This window comes from Augochlora pura, chromosome 7 (genome assembly GCF_028453695.1).
Source record: "Augochlora pura isolate Apur16 chromosome 7, APUR_v2.2.1, whole genome shotgun sequence".
NCBI classification, from domain to species: Eukaryota; Metazoa; Arthropoda; class Insecta; order Hymenoptera; family Halictidae; genus Augochlora; species Augochlora pura.
Window position 1 is genome coordinate 3,957,732 of NC_135778.1, and position 19,864 is coordinate 3,977,595.

The window sequence follows — 19,864 nt, forward strand, 5'->3', positions numbered from 1 at the left end:
TCGAACCACGGAACCAATATAAAAATATGGATCCACCACGTGACGCGTCGGTTAAACGTAGAGGAAACCGATGACGTTTGTAACACTCTCATTTTAGTACAAGGTTGCACGCGAACTATTATACTCAGAACGACACTTATTATACAAATTGCTTACATAAATCTCTGATATTATTCAGTTGCCAATTAGCTTTTAACCAATTTTTAATTTCACATTTTAGCTAAGTAATTATAGACGATATTTTCCCGTTAGTTTCTTTTCATACGAAGCGTTCTAATACTTTATTCATGATGCCAAATTATAGTAATTTTAAATGAATTAGTTAACTCGGTAAATATAGGTACTTATTTAAAGTACAAGGTGAAGAAACTTCTTACAATCGGTCCTATCTACATTTTCAAATTTTAGTTTGTAAATTTAAAAGTAAATAAATTTTAATTTGCGCAAAACAATATCGGAGATAATTATTTATCGAAGATAATAATTCGGTAGAAATGTTCTTAAATGCTATTTGAGATTCGGATATAGAAAACGATCGCTCGGAGATGAAAATGCTGTATTTTATCAGATAAACATTATCTTGGTACCAGGTAACACTTTGTAAGGTTTTGGCCTAATCGGAACATGAGATATAATTTCTACGGATTCTGGTTCCTTGCCGGGGACCGGAAGCAAAGTGAACTTCTGCATTATGCCGAGGAGGATGATGAACGTAGCAGTCTTGCCGAGGGTTGCGCTCAGACATTTTCTTTTTCCTACAAATAAATTTTCATCTTGTAGTTTTCAGTCATTCTTTATACAGTTTTACATTAATTAACCTTTAAAATGAAGGGAATGCACATAAAATATTTGAAATAACTGAGCTTGAAATATTATGGACATGTTATGTCCACATTACGATAGAGCCGTTACATAGAGTTACATCATGAAACAGTGATTCATTTATTTGTAATACCCCCGGGCATTCTTTATAAGCTGAGGGAAAATTTACTGGTAAATAAATTCGTAATATCTAAATTTAGAAAATAGATGATTCCTACCGCTTTCATCATAAAAAAGAATATAAAACCCCGAAGGAATCTGCTCTTGGAGATATAAAAATAGCGCCATTAAATGTAGCGGCGAAACGCCCAAACTGGTAGACAGTTTTACCGACGGGAAGCAATTTTTGGTAAATGTCTAATGGCGTTATCTCATCTTTCTTGATCGACCTCCGCGGTCGGTAACTTGTCTACTAGTTGCAAGCTTTTGCCACAATAGGTAAGGGCGCTATATTTGGATTCTAATTGATACGTGGAGTACTTATTTAAATAAGATGGTAACAATAATGTCATAAATGTTCGCACTGATAATTTCGTTAAATATTATATTAGTTATTGATATATTAGTTGTTCAATTGTGCTGAATTAAAATTTTTATATGAACGAACAAGTTGCAATTTTTGGGATTTAATAAAAAATTCTGGTTTTCTCTTCGATGGTTTATTTTGTATCCTTAAATACTTTCTGTAACATAAAACAATTTTGTATATTAATTCCGACTGAAATGTTATACACAAATTATTTTTAATTTTAACCAAACTTTCTTTTTAGGTGGTTGTAATAATTCTCACTATTTTTTACGGAGAGGCTTCTATTTATTTCAAAAGAACATCAAAAGGACAAAGCATGTCTCCCGCAATATACTCCTCCACTAGTAGACAATGACTTTCGGAAATCAAACACGCACATCGAAATACAAATTTTATCTCTTTATTCAGTTAATATATTTTTCGATTGGACATCACGCATTGTTAACAGACTCCGTACACAGTGACAAGTTGTCTGTTTTCCAGCTTCAAGGAATTATTTACAAATCGAAGCTTGAAACCGATGTAAAAGAACGGAACCGCAACGTGGCGCGTCGACTAAACCTACGTAAACTTTTTGCTCGCATGAAACAATTCCGAAGATAAAAATTTCTTAAAGTCAAACAAGAAGGCGGATCAACTTCGGTCAAAAATTTTGGATATTATCTAGATTCCATTGAAAACTAAATCAGGTTCATATAAAACTAATTTGTGCCATTCAAATTTCTGTTGTTTCGATATATGTTCAATGACTCGATATCTTTTTATGCCGATATTACGTTATAAATAATTACAATACAGAACGTCGTTGAACATTTGACGTTAACGTGACGTTTTTACGAAGATAAAAATACTGTATTTTGTCGGAAAGACAATTATCGTGGTACCAGTAGCACCTCGTAAGGTTTCGGCGTGATTGCAATACCAGGTATGATTTCTATGGATTTTGGTTCTTTGCCAGGAATAGGAAGAACGGTGAACTTCTGCATCACGCCGACGAAGATGATGAACGTTGAAGTCTTGGCAAGAACCGCGCCTGGACATTTTCTTCTTCCTAGAAACGGTAACAGCGACATTTAGATTGCAGCAATTTGTTGATAACGTATTATTAGTTTCTCTGAAACATTTGACGAGTCTCGCGTCAATTAGAACTTCGATTTGCTATAGTCATGCTCCTCGGTACTCTCGGATACGAATATCAATAACGTAGTGGGCAGACGATATGGACAATTAACCCCTTGCACTCCGCCCTTAATACTTTCCTTAATGGGAGCAAACAATTTTTATTTCTGGTATTATTTTTATATACTTTTATTTCCAGTCGACGATAAGAGAATTCAATTGTATTACGAATTAGAAGAAATTATATTTAAATAGATCTAAATATTTATATAATAACATAAATATCATATTTAATAGATCTTGCATGAAATTTAAGTTTGACACGTTTTTATAGTGCGGGGGGTTAACGAGTTTCACAATCGTACGATCTTTTCAACTTTTCTATAGACATCAATTATGCAGAGATAAATTGATCATCAGGATAATCCCACTCTGGTTGAAACGAGTTTTTTGATTTTATGGAATTATTATATTAATCATAGGTTTTTGATAGGTATTAGACATAGGTTTACCTTTTCCGAATGTTACAGAATTAACATCGGGCGCGTAGACCCCGTCTTTGATGTGCCTTTCTGGATTAAACAGATCCGGCTCTGGAAATAGTTCCGGATCCCTGTTCACTGAATAATTGTTGATCAGGATAGTGGTGTCCTTCGGTATTTCGTAATTACCAAGCTTCGTGTCCCATAGAACTCGCCGCGGTCCGATCACTGGGAAAATCGGCCACAGACGCAGTGTCTCGTTCATTATCGCCTCCGCGTACGGCAACCTGCGACAACGAAGAATTTCGGCTATCACGTGTGTGATGCTTCTCTTCAGCTCCGCGCAGTCAAACGCAACAATTAACACGTTTCAGGTTATGTCAGGTTATGTTAATCGGACTTATCGCGACTCATTGTTGTGGCGGAAATTAATCTTTACTTCTAAACTTGTTGTACACGGTCTTCTTAGTTCTAAATAAACATGCGAGCATCGTAATAACCATCGCTGGTACACGTGGCGTGGAACGTGTTAAATGCACTAAGGATTGCAAAGTGCACCGAAGACGCTTCTTCGTTACCGAAGAAACTAAACTTCATTTACCACGGGGCTATTAATATCATCAACACTTTCGAAATTTATTAGATCAGTTCCGATATTAAAAGGGGTTAATGATTTGATTAAAACCTAACGCGGAACGAGATGGTCGCGTCAAGGACGGTAACACGCGTGTGACCATAACATCGCTGTTAATTACTTCTGTCTGTCTTCGATGTTGGGAAGCCTATCGGGTGGGATCACCGAGTCGATCTCGTTTTGTAGCCTCCGCTGCACATCCTGATGCATTATCATGTAAAGGAATACAAACTCGAGCACCGTCGCGGTGGTCGTGAAGGCCGCGATGAAGAGATCGACCACTATCATCATTAATTGGCTTTCTAAAAATTTAAAAAAAAAAACGTTCGCACATGAAACGTGTCGCCGACGATCCGCCTCCTGCGACGTTTCGCTACCATTATTTCATTATTACTTCACCATTCTTTCACGGAGAAATAATTCGAGCGTCGCACGCGTGACACAGCCACCGTACCTGTGTAAACCGTGTCGTCGCCTTGCTTCTTCATCATCTCTACGATGAATTTATCGATTACGTCCGACACCCTTCCAGGCACGTAGTTCTTCTTGTGCTCGTTGATGGTTTCCTGCGAGAGGATGTCGTAAGATGATCGATTGAACTATGGATTCGAAACGCAACTTTAGCAGATACATCTTCGGTCCGACTGAACTCCTCGATTGTGAAAAAAAAAGGGAAGAGCAACGTGTCATTGAACGGAAGACGTAGCTGCTAAATAGAAAGCTTCGATCTACCTGGTAGATTCACTTATACAAAATTGCCGCTGTTTCTGGAAATGATTAAATTTGTTAGAAGATACATCGTGCTAACTCTTGAACACTAAACCTGTCATGCTCTAAGGATATCGTGTACGTCAAATTTTTGTTATTAATTATATAGTGTTGTTTATTTAGGATTGGACCTCGTTCAAAGCTGCTCACCATAATGAAAGTTTTCAGCTCGTCGTTCAGCGTCATTAGAAGCTTGTAACCGGAGGCCTCGGGTGCAATGTAACGAAGCCAGGGGAAAGCGGAGAGATTCCCACCGGCTATGTCGAACCAACGCGACCGACGATCCATCACGTCGATGAAATATTCTAACCTGCGGGGTCGACGGTAGAAAGACAGCCATTAACGATCCTATCAGAATGATTATCGAGTATATGAAATCAATTTGCTGGCCATTACGAAACCGTGGTCGCGGTATGTAATTAATTTAATGGTTCTGAAGAAACAAGTCCTCTACCTTTTATAGTTTATCCACATACTAAAGAAGTCGTTCCGGAAGTCCACAGTTAAATATATTAACGCTCAGCAATCATGTATCAATAGACTCTATGCCTGCGTAAAATCTCTCCGAAACTTCCGTCGCGTTTCCATTTTTATTGGAATGAAGTTTATATATTTGGATAACGAACATGTTATAATGCAGTCGAATTTTTATTCCCTAAATCAAGTTCTTATCATTTTCAGCATTGAAGAATCCTGGAAAAGTTCCGAACTTCTTATTACAGTCTCTAATTTCATTTAATTCAGTTCCTATAAAAATAGAAATTCGACGAAAGTTGGCGGGCATAGAGCGAAGAGTTTAACATTAACAATTTGAGATGATAGGAAAGAAATTTGATAGTAGAATGTACGGTCATGGTTGGTGTATAGAGGCAGAAAGAAATCAGCGGCAGACGATCGAATACCTCGAGCCCATGTTGAAATGCTTGCCCATAGTTAATTGCCACAGAACATTTAGTGTGGCAGGTGCGAATACTGGCTTCAATGATCTCACACCTCCGCCCTTCAGGTTCTTCAGGATCACTTCCAGCTCGTCCGTGAGCATGTCCGTCATCGGGCGTTTGCCATAACCAAAGTCCGCCAGACTATGGATCATCCAGCTAGCCAACTCTTTCCACACGGGTCCGTCATTCATCGTGATACCTTGCAACGAAAATCAAATTTCAATTTAGCTGTTGAATTTCCTGCCGAAATTATCCTTCTTCTTCTGATGATTCAAAATTTTGTTAGAATATATCGCAAACAGATATAAGAAGGCATGACACAAGAATTACAGTACTGCTACTGAACAGTAAAATTGTTTGTCTTTCTATGAGAGATGAATTCACTAAGGAAGATCGGATTTAGCTTGCTTGCGAAAGGGCTAAGATAAAGTTGAGTCAGGTTACTTTGTTAACAGGTTTATTGCAGACGATAATGTTACGAATGCATCATCACCTTTCATTGACATTAGGGCATACCTTGTTTCTGTCCAAAATTGCGTATCTTGATGAACTCGTTGAAGGGCCGGCCTTCGAACTCTCCGCCTTTCATCACCGCTGAGACTAGTTTTATTCCAGAAACAACCATGATCCTCTTCGTACCGAAGTACAAAGTGATGATGTCGCTGCGGTATTCCTTGCAAAGTTCGATCAGTGCCAAATGCATCCCGCCGTGCTTCTCGATTAATTGCTTCAGAAACATATGATTGCCGATGATCGGCCAGGGAAATGGTCCTGCAAGATAATTCGTGCGTGCAAAGGAGAGAACAATTAACGGCAACTGATAACTTAATTAGAAATATATGAACGTATGAGGAAAATGATTTACAGGTTAGTAGAATTGTTCGGTTGATTCCGTGGATGTCTACGATGGTAACGATATGGAATAATTAACGATATGGATTGTGAGGATACTGGAATGTCTAGAAGACATTACTGCTTATATATAAGCAATTTATTATTATAAATATGCAAAGCAGATAATTTTATCGTAAGAGGAACTATACAATCCGACACAATTCATCTGCTACTGAAAATATACTAATAGTAATGGCCTGAATTCTATATTTTATGGAACAAATGATTCGTTTCGGATTTTATAATTCTTTATTTTTTATAATTCTCTTATGCCAAAAATAGTATTAAAAATTGTTTTAATATTCATAGAATATACTTCAGCCGTTAAATATGCCCGATGAAAGAGATTCGAATCACATTAAACAGTTTTCTGTTTTCCGTACAAGAAGAGCAGACAAAATATTTCACAAATAATATTTTTAAATAAAAGGGAGGCATTGCTTCACCGTCAACTAATTCCATAACCATAATAAAATAACCATCAATACTTTTTGAGAGTCGCTATACCAAACACTAAGTTAATTCGTTTTAATTTATGGAACACCACGTAGGCGTTGCTTTAAATCATTCTACCGCTGACCTAATCAAAACGATCGCTGTCACACGTTTGAAAAAGATTGAGCTGATGATGATGATGCAACACATCGAAACACCTTTCACTCTCGTCTCGTGAGAAAATTTTTTTCCGAACACTATTGGTAACTCCATATTTAAACAATTACACCGTAATATAAAGAAATGACAAATAATCGATCTCGGATTTTCTATGCGATGGATATTATGAAAATGAAAAAGGCGCTTTCATGGCTTGTAATTTAATGAATAAAATCAATTTAAATTCTAAAATCGATTAAAATTCTGAAATCAATTTGAAGGCTGGAAACTCTTCTGCACACTTGGTAGTTTATTATTTCAGTAACGTCCAACAATCGTGAAAATATTAACGCATTAATTCGGCTCTATAAATCACTGCAAAGTAATTCGATCGTCCAACGAGGATTGTAACACGTGCGCTAAAGCTAATAGTGTTCGTTGTCGTAAGAAACTTCCGACATGCTATCGGGGACCGTTAAACGATTTTCAATGCTGATCCATAATGCTTGTAGACACATAGATTGCCTCAAGTCAAATGGAGTCTATAGTTCAGCCCGTTATTTTAGTCGTACGTTGTCAAATTAAAGACAGAAGAAGAAAGACAAAGAAATACAAAAGTGCGGCTGCAAGATGCAAGAGGTTTTCTGCCACGAACACATCGTCTACACAATTTTATTTTCGAGAAAAATTCAGGTAAATCTGACGTATTTGAGAGACGCATTCGAACGATAGGCAGCTTTTAATTATTCGCGAAGTCAGGCCGTGAATAGTTGATTGATCGTGCCACGATTCATCGCGAACGTGCGGAGCAACGTGCGAGATGTTTCGCAGAGAGTCACGGTCGCTACGACCGGGATGTACTGTCAACAGAACCGTTCACTCACCTGGGGGATGTTTCTGCATTTTCAAGCTGGTAAACGTGAAGAACAGCAAGAAAATCACGGTCAACAAACCCAGTATCACGGTGGCGATCATTGCGCGGCTCCGTTGTGGCTTTCGGCGTCGTCGATCTGACCGTTAGATTCTAACGTACGGCTAACTTTGAACACTGTTCGATCCTGACCGTTTTATATAGGCTTCCGTCTTCGGGCTCGTGGCCGTTTCAATTTCGTGCGCGATTCTTTATGCTGTCGCCGATAACGCGGCTCTATCCGATAAGCTCGACAGACACGAGTAGCAAATCGTCGTCCCTCAGCTCCTCTTCTTCCACCGGAGGTCTGTCGACATTAAAGAAAGAAGACACGAGTTGGCAATGCTTCAATGGGAGATATAGTTAGAAAACTTTTAGCGGCCGTTGCGTCGTGTTCGGTGTCAATTACAATAGCTGCTCTAGCCTCTTTCTTAGTTACTTACGTTTCCAAAAATGAGTCTTATTCGCTGGACATTGCGGATACCGCGAACTTATCGTGGCGGAATATTAATCTGTTTGTTCCTACACGAAACGCGGATTCCATGTCCGAAGGGGAAAGGGCTCGCGGACCTAAAGGGATCCTAACACGGCACTGAAACATTTGCAAATCAATTTAGATTACTCGGCTTCGATTAACCGTTTCATATTTTGTTTGAATCAGATTTTACAAGAATAAATTGTGTCTTCCTGGAAAAATGATTTCGGAGGCTTGTTCATACTCTGGGCAACGTTATTGAAGAACTATCTTTCGAAGAATCTGATATGCACACGTTGATACTTTTTTCGAAATTTTAATAATAACATAAAGTCAAACGGTATGAAATATATTTAACATATTGCATAATATAAGAAGGTAATACGCGTGTATTATAAATGAAAAATCCATATTTATCATAAATGTCATCGCACTGTTTTTCGAACTATACTGTTCGTACTTTTAGCACTTCGGCAATTGTAATAATTTTCGCTATTTGGTAATAGAAATACTAAACTTATTTGAAAAGCACGGTAACGTGTACTACATTTAAAATATTGTCCTCTGAGTATTACAACCGTCCCCTATTATTCAGGTAATAAAATGGATTCCACGGTAGAAAAATTCGGGTTCCCGCTGGGCGATCCAGGTATCGACTCATTTTTGGATATCCTCGTAAGAATTGCAAAATGGTGCTTAGAAAAGCTGTGCTCGAATAATTTGTGGGAGCAATGTCTCTAGCGAATACGGTGGTGAGGAAACACATTTCATCCAAGTGTTTCTCACGTTTCCTTCACTTCAAACTAAACGGATGTTTAACGTTTTATCTTGAAACTTATTTGATGGAACAGGGTGCTCTTTATCACTCACGTCAAAAACGTTGTCTTTGAACCGTTTAAACCAATCTCTGCGAGTTGTTTCAGATAGAGCGTACCTCCCATAAGCCTCCACTATTCTCGAGGTGAAAGCAGAAAAGTAATGCTTCACAAAAATGCTGTTTTTTCGATACGAAACCAGACATCTTTAATGCGATAGAAATTGTGTTCTTTGCACTACAATCAAATCGTACATACTGAAGTGCACTAACAGCACTACCGCACGCATCAGCAGTAACTTTTCGCCATATTGAAATAGCAGAACCACTGACCTATTTCAATTAATAGTGAGAATTAATTCAATCACCGAATATTTATCAATAAAAGCCTCGCAATAGAGGTCGGCATTTATTTAACAAAAATTAGACGGTTTTATAATAAAATTAACATAAATTGAAGCTCCTATTTCCACTAACTTCGATCATTATTTTTGGCAAAGAACTAAGCAATTTACGAATACAAATTGTGACAATTTCCTCCATTCATCTTTAAGACACTATTTTAATATATTAATATTTCGAAGTCGTTCGTGCGTCGAGTCAATTATCCCCAATAATTCTTCATTATACTTAAATCAGTGAATCGCACTGACGAGTGAAAAAGCGAAATATTTTCTGATGAAAAATGATCTTTTATTATTTTAACTGTGTTAGTATGGATTGCAGCATTATCTTGCTGAAATATAAAGTTGATGCCATAAGTAATGACATTCATTTGATTATTATTAAATATGATTTCACCTTTTACATTGTAGCCAATGTTTGTCTAAATTATTATACTTTCTTCGGTAACGTAATGTCGAACTTTTAATAATTCTTCTTTTTGTACATGATGATAAGTATGTTCACAAACGAAAAGAGTTTCAACGTGAATGACCCAGATGATTTTGACTATTTTTATCGTCATGTATAAAAAGAGAAATTGTCAAAAGTGCTACATTACGTGGGCGAAGGGAATTTATTTAATGTCCGATTTCGAACGGGATTAGAAACTTGCAAAATTTATTACAAATTTTATTTATCGAATCTGCTAATAATAAAATGCGTTGTCCATAATTTATATTTTGTAACAAGGCAAAAGTTAAAACTTATGACCTTCACTGAATCTACTGTATAATTGAAATTTCCATTTCTTAATAAGCCGTCCATCATGTGTTACAATGGATGTCTTATGAAACATAATTGTTAATTCGAATGATTTCCTAGATTAAATCCATGTGGATGACTTACGTACATCTATTGGCTACTTCGACTCATCTCAAATAATTATACTGTAATTTTACCGATGAAGCGAATCGTGATACGTAGACGATGCAATAAATGAATGCTTTAATATTACTTAAATGTAATGATGATTGTAAGTAAAAAATAAGAAAAATATATATCTTTTTTTATCGGCTTAATATTAGAATGTAAATCTCATTTTTTACTTACATTTTTATTTATAGAGAGGATGACGAAAATTATAATTGTTTTACTTTAGAGACTGTGTCGAAGTTTACGTCATGTATAAGATGATTTATTTTACAAGACATTGTCATAAAAACGTTGCCGCGAAGCATACATTCACATACACATGTTTATATATATATACAGTAATTACTGTTAATATAAAAATATTGTGAACGCGTAATAAAAAATAATAACAATAAGTCCTTTCATAACAGTTTCATTATCATATGTACACTAGACACTTTATATGACGTCCAAATCGACCTCTTTCTTTGGACGTTTTTTCACTATTTTTTTCCCTCTCAAGGTAGTCGCTTTCCTCTTCCTGGCTTCCTTCTTTTTCTGTTGCCTAGCTATTTTACGTTTAGCAGCCAGCTCTGGATCCGTAACAAACTGCAAAGACAAGTATTCCAGTATGTGCATACTGACTCACAACATTATCATAAGTGTAAAAATGTACCTGTTGCGTGCGCGTCTTTCTCCTTTCGGTTTTCTTGATATCCAGTTTTTGTTGTACGCGACTGAGTAACCTAGTGTATTCTTCGTTACCCATTCGTTTCTTTATCATTGTAGCTGCTTCTTTTGCCAATCGTCGCAAACCGACATTGTGCTCTTCTGTGGATGACATTTCACGTGCGATTGGGGTCATGATACTGAAAAGTATTCCATCCAACTGTTCTATGTGTATGGTTGCCACAATACCAGCTACCCATTTTAAGAAAGCAGTTCTCTAAAAGATAAGATCCATTGAAATACAATAACAATAAAAAGGCATAACATAAAATATCATAACATACCACTGATTTTGAGTTTGGAGCCCGCGTTATTTCTACGTTCACAGCCTTTCTCATTCTCCTAAGCAACCAAGGGAGAGACAATCGATTCTTTTCTTTCGTCTCGTCATCTTTATCAGCGATTGCATTGTCACATGTATTGACGGATTTTAGAATTCTCGCAATAAAAATTAAATTCTTAATAGTTTGGTCCATTAGTTCTTCGAACATTGTATCTGGCTGCAATTGAGCGATTAAATCTAAACTTAAGCTTCTTATAATACCGGTAGGATCGTAGTAGATGTAACCAGTTTCTGTTTCACATTTATCCGGATTATCTAATAAATCTACAGTTTTATCAATGTCAACGGTAGCCAAAATGAAGCCGATCATTTGAGACGCTGCTAGACGCACCCATGAATGCGGATGTGCTAATAAAGACTGACTGTATTCTAAAACGTATAGAATATTTCATTAATGTATAAAATATAAAAAATAATCAAATTGTTGTTAAGCAAAGTATTGAATTTACCAGCAAATGAACAAACAGATTCTTTGTACTCTTCGTTCTTGAGGAATGCTGTACAATTTGCGGATATCTTCAATAATAGTTGTAGAACTTGAAACATATGATGATCTTTCAGCCTCTCTGGATCCTTGATATTGGGTCGCATTTTTATTTCTGTATCTGTGTGCAACTTCACGTAACGACCAGGTTCTTCCTTATCATCGAACTTCGCATGGAATTGCTTCAATATAAGTGGTAATACTTCCTTCAAACGGGATTCGAAAGTGTCTTTCTCTACACTGACGAATATTCCACACAATTGAGCAGCCAAAGCACGATGCGATACCTAAAATAATTATCTTCATTAATGATACCATCTAGCAAATCACAAAACAGAACGTGCCGGAATAAACCATCAGTAATTACATCGTTATCTTTTAACCATTCTAGAACAATATCAAAAAGCTTGCTCCTTTTATTGTAGGGTATACGAGTAATCATTTCTTTGATACACTTGGCGCATAATTTACGACAAGTTGGGTCATCGTCGTTCACCAAACTCGCACCCGCCATTATAAATATAAGACCCGATTTCAAAGCCAGGGTTCTCTGGAATCAGAATTAAACAAATTATAAAAATAGCCCAAATTCAATTTCTAATTGTAGTAAATGTTACTCACTGCTGGAAATCCTGTAACAATACTATGAAGCATTTCTAATGCACTCAGTCGACCAGGTTGCATCTCATAATTTAGCTGTGTCAAATAAAACGCAATGTGTTTGTTCAAGTGCTTTCCAAGAGGATATTCCATTATGTAGGAGTAAAAAACAGAACGACACTGCTGTCGAATATGTTCCAACTCTGATGTGATACTCAAAGCGGCAACTTTCTCCATGACAAGATATATTTCTGGGAAATTCATCTTTCGTGCAATTATTGCTTTCAGCAGCCCGAATGCTGTTGCATGTTTATCACAGTCGTGGATATCTTGTTCAGCATACATTACTAAAAGCTTCAACTGGTCCGTAGTAATTGTATAATGTTTCACATCGCGAACGATTACAGACATACACTTAAAGCCAGCCATAACGAGATCGAAATTGTCTCCTTTGCTCAAACCTGGTGCAGCGTATTTGTGTAGTATGTTGAAGATGGATGTACAGATTTCAGAGATTGACTCCTTTACTGAAGATAAGTCCATCTTAAGCAGCCAATTTAAGCACTGCAAAGCCAACGTGCTCAGCTTGACGTGTTGAGATTTTAAACAATCGCTTGCAATTGGTACGAACGGGTCTATGAAAGGTTTGAACGTTGCATTAGATACTTTGTCTCTTTTTAGCAATATATGAAAAAGTTTGAAACCAAATTCCATGATGACATGAACGTTAGTGTCTTTAGATGTTTTTGAAACAGCTTTTACGCCCATTCTATTTTTTGGCGCTGGTTGTATGATGTACAAGTCTGGTTTCTGTCTAGCTAACGCATTTGCATCTTTTTCTGTATATTGTTTCTCTTTCTTTTGGGGTAGCAGTTGCGGAATGTTTTCAGAAAGTACACCGTAAAGGAAAATCAGCATTTGTTCCAGAGGTATGAAAGCATTATCAGCTAGACCCAACACCACATTTCTTAAACACTCTACTACTTTCTGCACTGTTTTATGCGAATGTGTTTTCAAGAGTACTTCTTTCAATGGTATAATTAAGTCCACTAAACATGATTCTGTAATATATTCAGCCAATATATGGAAGATATCAAAACTTTTTGTAGACTTTGCCTCCGAAACATTTTTTACAATTCCGATTACTTCTTTTTCTTCAGCTGTTAAACCGAATAAATCCACTTTACACACCTAAAAAGAGGAGTATGATATTAGTACATTATATAATACTACTGATTTTGAAGATATATGTGACATAACTTACAGATAATATGCTCTGAAGATTTTCATTGATATCTAGTTTCTGGAAGTATGGCTTTAAAGCAACTAGTACTGATTGCACTGTATAGGCAAGGACGTGAACTTGAAAACCTTTTGTTAGCAATGTATTCATTTCTCTTAACAAATAGTGAAGATACTTTGGACCTAGAGTTATCATAATTTTCTGCAGTACCTCCCGTGTAACTCGCCTTACTGATTCCAGTCGGGATTTCAGAAAGGTGCACAATTTCATGAAGATGCTGAAATATCATATGTTATTTTATAGCAGTAATTATTACTTATAAGAGTATTACAGCAAGATATGCTGATATTTACCTGGGTAAGTTATTGCTTAGAATAATTTCTGGCAACTTTTGCAATAATTTAACAAATGCAAGGGCAATGGGGACTCTCATTAATTCTTCTTCTTCATTGTCTGCAGCAACCTTCTTCTTATTAATTTTGTGACTACTCTCGCGACTGGTTCTTGCTATGATAGTACGGTGAAGCTGTGGCAATAATTCTTTAGATATACTAAAGACTACCTTCTTTGCCCCTTGTTGTGACAGTACTGTTGTTATTTCCATCGCAAGTGCCTCTTCTTGTATTTCCTTCTGCTCTTTGTCTACAATTTCTTCAACATTCTCCACATTTTCAAGATTCAAAGCTTCATCTAGATTTTCCTCTACTTCCTTATCATTTTCGTTAATTATAGTTTCGTCAACATCGTCATCTTTCTTTTCTTTTTCAGCAGAAACTTGTTTATTTTCTGTGATCTGTATTTTTCTTCCTGATTCTAAGAATTCATCCACAAATTTGTATTTTGATAGATCGTAATGAAAAGCATCTAGAATAGCAACGATTATCCTAACAAGTTGTTTCTGATACTCAATAGAAGACCTCAATTTTCCCAAATAGTATTTCAAAATAATTTCGTATTGATGCCAAGGAAGCAATCTACACACTGTTCCAACTGTTTCTATTGCAGCATCAATAATACTATTTTTATGTATAAAAGCTACATTGCATAAATATGAAGACGCCAGTGGTAAAATAAATTGTGTTAGAGTTCTTGGATTTGGAGCTTTCTTTAGTGTCTTTGCTATGCTACAAAATTTAAGAAGCGCACGAGCTCTTCTGTGCATTTGTAGATGTTGCATGTTCTCAAAGAAGTCTACTTCTGGATCTATCTTGTTGGTCAAGAGTGATAAATCACGCAGGACAGGATGCACTTCTGGACACTCCATTGACATAGTTCCCAAAAAACCTATCGAGTTAAGTCGTACAGCTTCAGTTTTGCTAACAATCCCCTTTCTTATAAGCACTAAAATTGTTTCATCCATTAGATAACGCCTATCTGCTGTGTTCTCTTGGTACTTTTTAGCCAATATTGGACCAATACGCTTCAAGCACTGTCCTGCATAATCTCTCATAGCTAAATCTGCGTCGGTTTTAAGAAAGTAATAACAATTATAAATAATTCCTACTCCAAATTCCAATGTAATTTCATTCTTCTCCACTAAATTATTTATTTCAGTAAATGCATCTAGCCTCTGCTGAAAATCTGGTTGGTCAAGCCATCTGCGGTCCCATGCGTTTAAAGCATTTATTATATTGTAATTTTTCATCAGCACTTCGCGAGTTTCTTCTACAGATCCTTCAACAATAGTTTTGTAGAGCCCCAGGAAAAGTTTGCGAGCAGGAATTGACGTGATTGTACCTAACAAAGGTAAAATTGCAGGTAGATGAATTTCTGGTTTTTTAATATGTTTTATGAGGTTTATAATTGTAGTGATTAATTCAATAATCGTTTCCTCTCCTTCTCTGGCACCAGTTCGCCTAACCAATATTGGTACAATGAGAGTGAGGAGAGTATCACAAGCATCAGCGTCTTTTACAAATTCAGAGATACGTGACAAAATTACCAACTCTGTTTTGTTTATTCTCCTGTTTGTCTTCTCTAGTTTCTTTTTTATATACTCCAAAATACTGAAAACATGAGGTAAAAGTATAGTAGATCCATAGTTGACACCACTAAGTAGAGCTTCCTCATTTATTTCCAGTAAATTATCAAGTTCCGGTGTTAAAGGAACCAAAAGTGTATCGGTTTCCATATCATTTGCATTTATTTTTCCATAATCCTGCAACGTTACCATTTTCTCGATCATTTCAAGTATTCCGTTAATTACAGACGGGTGTGTCTTTGGAGCCAACAAAAGGCGCATAACGTACGGTAGTGGACTGATTGACTTATTATCGTCCTGATACTTTATAAATAAGGGATAGTAACGTGAGTTCTGGCTCCATGTGATAAACAATTTTAGCAAAGGTGTTGGACTGTGAATACCTTCAATGGGCAACTTCTCCAACCATGGAAATACTGCTACATTAAACAATGCATCCAATTCGTGTTTGCTCCACTCATAATGTTCGTAATGACTAAAAAATCGTACTAATATTAAGATACAACTTCTTCGTACATTTTTAATGGATGGTAAGTAGCCAACATGAACTTTATTTGATCTCTGCAAGATTCCAGTTACTTCTGCTAAAATGCATATGACTAAACCAAGTAAATAGGGTAGTAATTTTTGCCCCATTTTACTACCAAACTGTTCAATTAAAATTCCAAGTAAATTTATAGCACTTTGCAAACGTTTAGGTGGTATAACATTGTTCAAATCAACCGAGCTAATAATGTTCTTTGTTAACTCTTCTAAATTGACTTTTTCATCTACTTCAAGCGGCATGTATTTATTAAAGGGCCTGAAAGCCATTTTTACAAATATAATCATTTCACTTTCTTGAGTGCCAGCTAGAAAACGTAGAATCAATTTTCGTCGTAAAAGACCACCTCCTTTGCCACCAGTTCTTGCTCCCGTTTTTGATGCCATTTTTGCATAAAGTAATCTCATTAGTATGGGTATAATATCTTTACGATGTTCGTTCTGTATTGTGCTATTTTCTTCATCAATCTTGAATCGTGTTAATTCCTTTTTTAAATTCTGTTCGCTAATTAAACTAAAAAGATTATCTTTGTATGGCAGTAGATACTTGTGATTGTAAGTGAGAAGACAATTTAAGGCAGCCTTCTGAATGTCAGGATTCTTTGATGACAATAAGTCCAAGTATATTTTCTGGATCTCCGACTCCCTATATAATGTCCGTGGATTTGTTATTTTTCCAAATATTTCTAATTGAGCAAGTAAAACTTTTGTTTTGTAAAATCTATTTGACATTAATGTTTGTTTTGATTTTGTATCTGCTAACTTCGACTTTTTGTTCATAGAATCAACTTCCTTCATTTCTGTTTCTATTTTCTGTTCTGTTTCATCTTTTTCTTCATTCTCGTTTTCTTCAAGTTCAGGATCAATATCGTCGTCCACATCAATTTCCATTTGACTATCAGGAGCATCTGTTTTCTGTGTCTGTAAGATACTACAAGACTTAGCGTCTTCGGAATTTGTCTTGAAAAAATTATCATTTACGTAATCAATAAATATTCCTGTAATATCTCTGTTCTTCATTTCACTGTAATGCGAGAAATTTCCCATACATTTCCACAATAGAATTTGATGATTTTGATAATCGGGGCTCTCTTTGACTTTTTGTATTTCCATTTCTATTTCAGAAATAATATCACACTCGTACAATGTTTTATAATCTGGTGTCTCCTTGTAGCTCGATTTCAGTTCTGTTAAGAATATATGCCAAAATTGTTCACATTCCTTGCTTGCATATGAAGCAATAATCTTACTCACAGGTTCCCATAGTATAGAAAAATTTATATACAAACATCCTAATAAATACCTAAGTGGAATATCATTATATTTAGAATTTAAATTCGACAATGTAGTGCCTTCAAATGATAAAGCCTGTAAGTGTAGCAATTTGTTTCTGTAAGTTTGAACTGTTATAGATTCACATTCTGCCAAATACAAATGTTCGATAGCACTTTTTTCGGTATCGATAACAGAAACTTTAATTTCTTGAATGTTAGAATACAGAGAATACAAATGGGTTACAACTAATCGAACATCACTGAAGGGTGAACTTAATTGCGATGCGATACTACTGTTTATGTTGTCAAAGAAATTTACATTTATATACATTTCTCGATAGTCAGATGTACTGAAATATGTTATACATAAGTCTACTGCATTCAAAATTAATTTATTGCTAGGATATTTAGCTAGAAGATCCAATATCTTTATAGCATGTGTGTTCAAGAAGTTATGTAAAATTTCAGGTTCCAGAATATGAACTGCTGATTCAAGCGCTATCAAAAAACTGAAACATAATTTATTTAACTCATCTTCTGTATTGGTTTCATTTAATATCCGTTTATACAAAGACAATAACCCTTCTTTTAAAATATCTTTGAATTCTTCTGGTAAAGGTTTTAAATGTGGCAGAATAATTAACATTTTCAATGTATTAGTTGATACATTATTATCCAATAAGCCTTTCAATTCTTTAAGGAAGAAATTAATTGTATCTGGTTTGGCCCCTCGAATTTCTAGTACGTATTTCTCCCATTTATTTAAATTAATTCCATTTATGCTTAGTGGAACTTTTGTCCTCACTATGTTAGCAAATAATCTTAAAGAATCATTAGTAAATTCATTACTAATACTATATCGTAGGACATGTGGTAATATCATAGTTTCAAATGCTGAGTAATCCATTAAACTTTCAACAGCTCTGTACAATAATTTTATATCTTTTACAGCCATAATCTTAAGTAATATCTGGCTTGAAGTCTCTTGCATTAATTTAACATTGGCTGCTAATAGAACAGCAACTCCTACATTTAGAGCCTCTTGGAGGACATCATTGTCGTTTTCAAAGATATCCAGGATCTGTATTAATTGTTTGATCAATGGAACTGGCTCTATGGCAAACTTTCCACTTTTATAATTAACAACAGTACACAGCAATTGCATTATGAGTACCAAACTTTTTTCTTTTCCAGTTGTAACTTGGATATTCTTACTTTTCTCAATAGAAGTGTTTATAACATTCAGTAGCACAGACCAGAATACTTGACATTTCTGTGGATGTATATTTTTCAAAAAGCAATTAATTATTTCCTTCAATACTTTAAATAGCAACTCTTGATTCACATCATCATTGTTTAATGCATTCAAGTATAATGAAAGCATTTGTTCTGCACACGAGTGAAATTGTCCTGGTGTGCCAGATATTACATCGAATAATAATTTCCCACAACCTGACACTCCATTAGGATTTTTTTCCAGAACATTCATTACATTCTTCAAGAAAGAATCTTTATCCTTGACTTTGCGTACTACAAACGCAAAACTTTCAGCTGCAAAATTATTTATATACACTGGTTGTGTATCTGCTAATAGCGGCAACAGCAGATCTATTACAGTATTAATATTTTTAACCAGATAACGCCACAGAAATTTGAAAAGATAAGCCAATGCCGTGAGAACATATTCTAATTGTTCTGTGTCTTTGGTCTGCAATAAATCAGTGATGACTGATAAAAATTTAGGGAAATACTCATAAAAATCTTTTTGCAGATCTTTGGATACAGCGACCACTAATCTAAAGGAAAAAGTTCAGGTAAAATAATTATTAACATAGAATTATAATCCTATTGCCATATATACATGCACATTTAAATTTGGTACATACTCTAAAACTGGCTGCAAAAACAGGACATCATTCTTTTCCAGATATTCTATTAATGTGTCGATCACGAACTGTTTTTGATTAATCAACTGAGGAAGCGTGACAATGTCGCGAACTTTTTTCTTAAGGCTGCAATACTCCTCTGTGAGGTTAAGAACGTTCCATTTCTGAAGAGTTTGATGAAAATATGTTTCGACTTCTTCATCGTCTTCCTCATTTCGATGCGTGACACGGTGAAATACATCAACATCAATTTCACTGATCCTTTCGGAAAATGGCTTAAACTACAAAAGAAAAATCACTTGATAAACACTTCACAACAAGAGGATCGCTATGTACATAAGTTATGTATTTACCTGAAAGGTATTGCATTCTTTATGGCGAATTGGTTTGTTCTTCATGATGACGAAGTATAGAAAAGCTTCACGTTTATTAGATTAAATATGTCATTAATGAAAAGAACATAAAAAGTCAAGTTTTACTAATGTTGACCGCACTCACGTGTA

General features: G+C 35.6%; 2 protein-coding genes across 3 annotated transcripts; both read right to left on the reverse strand.

The window, feature by feature from the left end:
• Positions 1–1,488: 1,488 nt before the first annotated feature.
• LOC144472717 (putative cytochrome P450 305a1) lies at positions 1,489–9,118 on the reverse strand. Of its 2 annotated transcripts, none has more exons than XM_078186033.1 (9): positions 9,039–9,118; positions 7,668–8,000; positions 5,812–6,066; positions 5,257–5,494; positions 4,505–4,664; positions 4,041–4,185; positions 3,708–3,888; positions 2,983–3,239; positions 1,489–2,402 (listed from the first exon to the last, which is right to left on the reverse strand). In XM_078186033.1, exons 2-9 carry the CDS (start codon positions 7,756–7,758, stop codon positions 2,224–2,226), a joined length of 1,506 nt encoding a protein of 501 aa, XP_078042159.1. In that variant the 5' UTR covers positions 7,759–8,000; positions 9,039–9,118; the 3' UTR covers positions 1,489–2,223. The 2 variants fall into 2 exon arrangements, with proteins under 2 accessions (XP_078042159.1, XP_078042160.1); XM_078186034.1 differs by having other exon boundaries at positions 1,490–2,402; positions 4,041–4,152; positions 9,039–9,115.
• Positions 9,119–10,545: 1,427 nt separating this feature from the next.
• LOC144472660 (small subunit processome component 20 homolog) lies at positions 10,546–19,864 on the reverse strand. Its single transcript, XM_078185952.1, has 10 exons — positions 19,715–19,864; positions 19,362–19,642; positions 14,031–19,271; positions 13,699–13,954; positions 12,456–13,625; positions 12,202–12,384; positions 11,800–12,121; positions 11,292–11,719; positions 10,955–11,224; positions 10,546–10,887 (listed from the first exon to the last, which is right to left on the reverse strand). Exons 1-10 carry the CDS (start codon positions 19,757–19,759, stop codon positions 10,738–10,740), a joined length of 8,346 nt encoding a protein of 2,781 aa, XP_078042078.1. The 5' UTR covers positions 19,760–19,864; the 3' UTR covers positions 10,546–10,737.

Excerpts from the sequence above, each read along its gene's own strand:
- LOC144472717 (XM_078186033.1), bottom strand. The coding sequence starts at position 7,758 with ATGATCGCCACCGTGATACTGGGTTTGTTGACCGTGATTTTCTTGCTG. Across the intron at positions 5,495-5,811 it reads CAATTTTGGACAGAAACAAG|GTATCACGATGAATGACGGA; the intron begins GTATGCCCTAAT and ends TTTCGTTGCAAG. Across the intron at positions 3,889-4,040 it reads CGACGACACGGTTTACACAG|AAAGCCAATTAATGATGATA; the intron begins GTACGGTGGCTG and ends TTAAATTTTTAG.
- LOC144472660 (XM_078185952.1), bottom strand. The coding sequence starts at position 19,759 with ATGAAGAACAAACCAATTCGCCATAAAGAATGCAATACCTTTCAG. Across the intron at positions 19,643-19,714 it reads AAGAATGCAATACCTTTCAG|TTTAAGCCATTTTCCGAAAG; the intron begins GTAAATACATAA and ends TTTCTTTTGTAG. Across the intron at positions 11,720-11,799 it reads ATCTGTTTGTTCATTTGCTG|AATACAGTCAGTCTTTATTA; the intron begins GTAAATTCAATA and ends TATACGTTTTAG.